Here is a 7,570-nt window from a genome sequence, read left to right on the forward strand (position 1 = left end):
GGCTGGTGCCTTCCCCCAAGGTGTACGCCCACCATGCTGTGTCCACCCTCGGGATTTCCAAAAGGACCACAGGATACTGGTCTCATTCCATCCAGGTAACGCTGTGCCCGCGACTTCGTAAAGAGGTTCACGGACCCTAAACCTTTTTACAAAGCCGAGCTCGAGACGTGAGCACAGTTCCCAAACCTGGCAGGAGGGCAGACAGCACAGTTGGACAAGCCACAGGGGTGGAGTGGTTTCCTACACACATAACAGTTGAGGGAATGCTTTACTGGTAGGCGTGTCATAGTGTGAGGGGAGGTTTGAAACGCTGTGCAATGTCCACAGTGTGACCCAGTGACACTGGGTGAGCACACACTGGGAACACACTGCCAGCAGACATGCCCTTCGGAGGCTGCCACTGACTCTGTGAAAACACAGTCTCTGCCAAGTGCCCTAAAGGTGAGTGCAGTGACACACGGTCCACCTGTCAGTCACACTTAACGAGGCCCATTGAAGCCCCGTGCAGAAGGCTGCGAATCACGTGTCCTGATGTTCAGTGATTTTTGTTAAGTCACTAAATTTTCTTTGGTGGAATCACTGAGAGCATGCAAATGTTTGGTCTGTCCCACACCTAAAAACGAGTGAAATACGCGGCTTTTGTGTAAGTACGTGCTTTCTCCCCCACTGTGGAATCTGTCCACTTTACAGCGGCCCTGTTGGGTTTTGGGGCTGTACATCTTAATAGAAGCCGAATGTGTCATCTTTCTCCCTCGGAGAGGCTGTCCTTGGCAGTCCCCTGTGTAGTGTACTGCACTCTCAGGGCTCCTTAAATGAGGGAAGTACAAGGGAGCTCAGGTAGCCTGGTAGCAGGAAGCTGCGCTGGGATCCCAAAGGTGTGGGGCTCGAATCCACCAGATGCTCTGCTGAAGAAGGATGGGTAATCTCCTTTCCCAGTCGGATCTGATTCAACGGCACACAAGAAGAGCAAATATTTTAAGGAAAGGAAAAAAAAATAGAAGGGAGAGGAAGTAAAAATTAAAAAAAGAGTAGAAAAAAAATTGGTGGAAGTATAAGAATACAAGGCATTTGTAGGAATTTTGAGGGCAAAAAGTGTCCTGTAATGCTTGAGGGGCACCTTCAAGTGAGCAGTGCTGTCTGGATAACGTGAAACCATAAATCACGTCTCTGCTTCATGTAATCATTGTTATCAGCTGACATCTCAGTGTATTCTTGAATTCTATTGTTCAGTGAGAAGCAAATCATTTTCCCTTTTACACTGTGTTGCAGTGTGGCAAAGATTTGAGTCTCTTAGTATTTTCAAGGGAAACACTTTTGATCTTTAATATTCTGACTCTTAGATATAGAGTTCCGTTTATTATGGTGTCTGTTTACATAAACATTATTAGATTAACAACCATAAAATAAATGGTTAAGTGAACTGATGGCATTTACTTGAGTCGGAGAATTTTGCTGAACGTTTGTTTGAGAAAGAAGTTTTATTTAAATGGCCTTTTCTCCGTCCTTAGTTTCTTGAGATCAGAGACACCATTCTCAGGGTTATAGCTTCAGAGACCCAGCAGAGGTATTTACTCAGAGAGGTAGCCTGAGAGGAAGAGTCAGGAGTGAGGAGAAAAAACGAGCGTTTTGCACATGCTGGCAAGTGACAAGGCTGAGGCGTGCCTGTGGGGTGGCGTGGGGCTCTGACCTACCAGAGGCCGTTTTGGGGTTATCTCTGAGCGAATGCAGTGTGTTGAGAGTTCGGTGAAGGATGAGCAGTAGACCGTGTGTGCATACACCTAGCTGAGGCGTATGGCTGCAGGAAAGAAGCAGGGTTCCATCTGTGAGCTGCTGGTGTGCAGCTGGGCCGAGCTGGGGGGAGAGGAGGAGCTGGTGGGGGAGAAGGTCCTCAGGGAGCCGACGCTGTTCCACTCACCCACGTGGCCGCGGAGACAGAAAGGACACGCTGGAGTCTAGATACCTGGCCTTCGCCGCTGAGCCAGACAACCAGACCCGTAGCCCCGAGTCAATTCCGAGTCTAGTGGCAGGTCAAGAAAGGGTGGGACACCCCATCGGGCTCCCGAGGCCATAAACTTTATGGAAACACATTGGAAAGCAGTGGCATTCTTCCTTGGAGTTGTTGATGGCCTCAAACTCCCAACCTTGAAGTCAGCAGTCATGTGATTTAACCATTGCACTATCAGGGCCCCTGTTCACCCTAAACATGTCCTGCAGAAGTGGGCCAGGAATATCACTGTGCCTGGAGTCCTGAGGCACAGTGGTTAAAAGCGCTTGACTGCTGATCATGAGGCTGGCGGTTCAAAGACACCAACCACTCCGTGGGAGAAAGAAAAGGCAGACTGCTCCTGTAGAGATGACAGACTTGGAACCTCCCCCGGGGCAGTTCTCCTCTGTCTTACGGGGTCACTGGGAGTTAGAATCGACTTGACAGTGATGGGTTTGGGGGATTTTTAACCACTTTGAAGGGGCACCTGTGTCCCTCAGAGTTGCCGTTCCTGCAGGCTCCTCCTGAGGGACCAGCGGCAGCCTCCCAGACCTCCCTGGACTCAGCACTGTGTCAAAGCTCCAAGGAGCTGTGTCTGGGGGTTCCCCCCACCCCCAAATCCTGGCTCATTTAGGGGCCCCCAGAGGGTTAAGCACTTGGGTGCTAATTGACAACTTGGCAGATCGAACCTTCCAGCTACAGCCCTGACAGCCGCAGCCTTAGAGGCCCCCGAGGCCCTGTGCTCTGAACTCATCAGAACTGGCCAGACGGCAGGTTATTGACAGCGTACTGAACAACGGTGCAGGTGTCGTCCATGTGCCAGTCTGCCCAACTCTCTGGAGCAGGCTGCTGGGCGGGGAGCCTCCCCGTGGAGCCCAGGAAGGGTCTCAGGTTAAACTAGTCACTGGGTACAGTTGCTGGGAAGCACGCTTGCCTCTGCTGGGCGGGATGACCTTGGGCCGTGTGTGACGGCTGCAATCGAAGACTGACCTTCGCGCGTCACTGTTGCTGGCTTGGGGTCTGACCTCTCACCCTTTCTCTCACTTCCAGTTTCTCTTCGCCCAGTACATGCCGGAGTGGCTCTGGGTTTGGGGAGCAAACATCCTCAACCGTTCCTTACGGAAGGAGGCCTTAGCCTGCACAGCCTGAGCCCAGAGGGAGGCCGGGAAGGCCCACCAGCCACGGGCGCCTGCAGGATTCGGACACTCGGACGGACACGATCGAGGCAGTGGATGGATTTCCTTTCATTACTGATTCGTTAGCAGACTGTTGGGTCATCATTGTGATGCAGTGTGGGAATGCTGTGGGGAGGTCCGCCAGAGCATGTGAACGTGAACGTGAACTTGAACGGCACAGAGCCGACAACTCCTGTCTCCCGGGAACCGACTGGACAAATCAATGCCACTGCTGCTTCTCCCTGAGCTATGACAGGCGATATGATCCACGGGCCGTGGAACTGGAAACGCACTTCAAATAATGACCCCTCGGCTCTGCGGATTGCACGGGGTTTTGTTTTGTTTTGTTTTTGTAAGGCAAACTGCCCTTTGCATTAGTTGAGTTGCAGTATTGGTTTTCAGGGGTTCTTAGAGAAAGACAATTTAAATGGGTTATTTTGTAACTAAGATTGCTGGTATTAGTGAATAAGTATGTGTGTGTTATAGGGCATAGCTTTAGCTGTTTGTGTACGAAAATGCACCTCTTTCTCTGAGACGTACTAAGATGTGGATACGTGTCTCTATGTGGCTTTATTTATGGGTGAATTACTTTAAACAAACAAAAATGACTTGTCAGGATGGCTTCATGTGGAACCTTGCAGGGTATTAACAAAATCTCAGTCACTCCTTTCCTTACTGAACAGTCCTGTACCGTCGGCTTGGCATGTGTAATACTGCCACCCACATTGTGGTTTTTCAGTTTTACTGTGGGGTGTGTTCATTCTCGTGGATCAGCACGGATCGCTTAGCCTGTGTCCCGTCTGAACACTGAAGTGAGGCCCTTCGGAGCCCGCTGTGTCTGGTTCTCCGCCCTCAACCTCCCCTCCAGTAACATCATTGGCAGAAACATCAAGTGTTCATGAAATAGCTGTTAACATTTGCACAGAGTATGTCTTTGATGCAGTATATCTGTTGAAATAATGTTAGAAGCCCATTCTTGGTTCTTGTAACGAATTGATGCATCGTAGTGAGCACATTTATTAGTGTGAAGGTAATTATAATTATGTGCAAATCCCTACATGTGGCTAGCATCGAAATCTACTCTGAATTACTGTTGTTCAGTTCTTATAAAGCCAAACATCTTAAGGACCATGGACCTCTTGCTTTCGAACCTCTAAGTTACTCTCTGAACGTGACCATGTGTGTGTATTTAAAATTTCAAGCCAGTATTGTGACGGTGAGGAAGAAGAAAGTGAATGGGTGCAGAGGTGGAGGTTACAGAGCTGCTTTCTCACGAGCTGCTGTTCCAGCCCCAGGAGGCCCAGCCAGATGTTTCGTTGTACACGCAGTTTTGTCAGTAGTGTTGGCAACAGTATTTCTCTACCTGTGACGGGGACTCTGAGGAGTCGTGGTTGACTCCCGAAGCTTTGTCCCGTTAGGTCACCTCTGGATAAGATGTGAAAAGTGACAGCCTGGAGGTTCTCTGGAATATTTGGATGGAGCTACCTTGTAAGCCTTTATTGTGTCGTCCTTGTTTCTTCCCTCTCGCCAACCAATTTACGGTCATTAAAGGTAGACATAATTTAACCTCAAGCATTCTTGGCCCCGACTCTGATTGACGTGCAATAAGCAGCTACAAGTTTATGGGAAAATATCATCAGATAGTCATGTTATGTTGTGCTGTAATATATTTACAAGTTATGTATTGGATCATTGTTCCGTGGTAAGTCTGCACCAGAGGGGTTCCTGAATTCTCTGAATAGCTGGACACAGCGAAGTGTGTGGATTGGAGCAGCTGTGGTCTGTGCATGTCCATCGTGTGAGTGAAGGATCAGCGGCCATCTTCCTTCTGTTCTGCGTTGTCCTAAAGGACTTTACTTCCGAGCTCACCGGAGAGTCCTAGGGTGTATCCAACAATATGGGAAAGAGAAGCCTTTGAAACTTAACCTGTGAATTGATAATTTGCAAATAAAAGCATTCACTTCTGCTTCCTTTGGAAGAGGTTTTGCTCCACATGTTTGTAAATGTAAATTGATTGCTTAGAATAAGAGCTACATCTTCCACCCACCCTGAGAAAGTTATAAAAAGTTGCCAGAAGTTAACCTTCTGAGTACCTGTAATAGCAATTTATTTACAGCTGATAGATCAAAAGAACATTCTCGTGTCCCCAGTATGTTCTGAAACTATTAACTATGGATCTCATCCTTGGATTTTATCATTGGATTGGCACGAAGGCAATAAAGCTAGCATGGCCTGACTACAGGAAGAGTGAGAGAAAAGGGGCAGACAGTAGGTCGAGACCCCCCTTGTCAGGAGCCTTTTACTCCTGAAATATCACTCATGACACTTGGGAAGTAGATGCTTAGGTGGTTTGCCTGCAGTCCTGGCGCAGTGTGAGTCATCCAACACCAATTCCAGCGTCTCTGGGGCTCAATATTGCCCTGGCTGGTTTGCTTTCAAAGAACATTTCGGTTTCTTTTGTTTGTCTTTTATGGCTAATTATGCTTTATTTAAAATGTGTGCTTTGGGGAAAGCAGGCTAAGGCTCAGCTGGCCGAACATTTCATTTTGGGGATCTGCACCTTCCCACGGACCACTCGAGGCTTTACACTCCTGAAACTGCTATCTCGCAAGTTCTCTTTGACCCTGGAGCAGGCGAGGAAGCGACAGAGCAGCCTCCCACAGCACGCTCAGGCCCGCTTGGTAGACAGCCGGGATGCCACGGCAGCACCTCTGACTTAAGAGTTTTGTTGGAAGCTGTCGGCAGCTCCATCCACCTGGCTTGGGGACTTCACTCCCAGGGGACAGCTGTTCTGCTCTAACCTAGTTCCTTCCTGCAGGCCTATGTAATTGGTGGGATCCGAACAAAAACCACTGCCGCTGAGTTGCTCCCCACTCGTTGAGACCCTGTAGGAGGAATTCCAAGGCGGTAAATCTCTGCAGATGTAGACTGCCACCTCTTCTCCCCCACAGAGCAGCTGCTGAATTCAAGCCATTCATCTTTTTTGTAGCATCTGAGCACTTAACCATTGGGACACCAGGGATCCTTGGTATAATGACTACGGCTGTTCAAAGGGATCTGACCAAAATGAATGGACCCCAAGTTAGAACAACATTGCTTAAGATAAAAAACTTTACATGGGTGGCATCAGGAAGGGCTTGGCTGTGAGCATTAACCTGAGGCAGAACTCTGGATGTTCATAAAACAATTTATTACCTCAGCTCACTGTTTTTAAGAAAGGCGTAATCAGAAGTAACCTCCAAAATCCACACCCAGTCGATAACGTAGTGAACCCACCTGTAGGACTACAGAACAGAAGGGCCCCATAAAGGCAGTAATTTTTTTTAAGACTAGTTCCTTATCTTTTTTTTAATCTTTATTTATTTATTGTGTGTGTGTGTGTGTGTGTACTGTCAAACCGGATCAGACTGGCACAGGAGGCGACCGTTCCCCCCTTCAGCAGAGCATCTGGTGGATCCGAACTGCACACCTCTGGAACTGCAGCGCAGCCTCCCGCCACCAGGCCACCAGAGCTCGCCAAAGGCAGTAATTTTTGTGGAAGGAAGCAGGCAGATCCTTCCTGCAGAGCAGCTGGTGGATTTGAACTTCTGACCTGATGAGCAGTGGAATGCCTTTGCCACAGTGCCACCAGGGTGCCTAAAAAAGAATCAGATAGGGATCGGCCTAAATACTGAACCCAACAGCCCACCCTCGGCCTTGTACATGAGCCAGACACTTGGGAAAGTGTATTGCTTCCCCTCACGGCACTCTGGTACCAGTTTCTCTGTTTGGGGTGAGGGTGCGAAGGTAGACAGGGCAGACCAAGTACCTAAGCGATGGGATAGGGAGCAGGTGGTGAAGGGGGTAAAATGTTCAGTGACTAACCGAGAACTTGGTGGTTGCCCTTGAACTATAAGCCCTGGGATACCCTTCAAGCCTGGAATTCAATTTACTTCTGTTGCTCAACTTTAAGCTAAAAAATAAAACAGGCCTATAAAGTGGACAATAACACCAGAGAAGAATGCACTCTTCAAAACAAAAGGAGGACCAGGGAGAAAGCTAGAAGGCAGGAACTACTAGTGCTGGACGATGGAGAGGTGGGCATGAGTGGCTTTCCAGTCCGGGCTGTGGGAGTGGCCTTTAAGCGGGATGGGAAGATCATGAGCCTGGCTTTGGATGCAGACATCCCCATGCAGCATTCAGCTCGACGACCATCCAGCACGTTTATGGTCAGTGCGAGCACACTTAGCGGCGATGGGCACCGTTTCACCAGGGTCATGTTCTGGAAATCTTGCATCTCAAAAAACAAACCAAAACGCACACCAAAACACCCCCCCCCCCACACACACCCTGAAACGGGATTCGAACCTGTATCCCCAGGAACTCCATTCCAAGGCAACTGCTCACACCAACACACACACACACACACCCT

General features: G+C 49.0%; 1 protein-coding gene across 1 annotated transcript in view; it reads left to right on the top strand.

Annotated features, from left to right (window-relative positions):
- Positions 1-3,133, top strand: part of HSDL1 (hydroxysteroid dehydrogenase like 1) — a 4,843-nt gene extending 1,710 nt beyond the window's left edge. The window contains exons 2-3 of the mRNA XM_006888878.1: positions 3-95; positions 3,035-3,133. Coding sequence (XP_006888940.1) covers positions 3-95; positions 3,035-3,133 — 192 coding nt within the window. The remainder of the gene's footprint in view (positions 1-2; positions 96-3,034) is intronic.
- Positions 3,134-7,570: the final 4,437 nt, after the last annotated feature.

This window comes from Elephantulus edwardii, unplaced genomic scaffold (assembly GCF_000299155.1).
Source record: "Elephantulus edwardii isolate Elephantulus edwardi_28Jun2011 unplaced genomic scaffold, EleEdw1.0 scaffold00072, whole genome shotgun sequence".
NCBI classification, from domain to species: domain Eukaryota; kingdom Metazoa; phylum Chordata; class Mammalia; order Macroscelidea; family Macroscelididae; genus Elephantulus; species Elephantulus edwardii.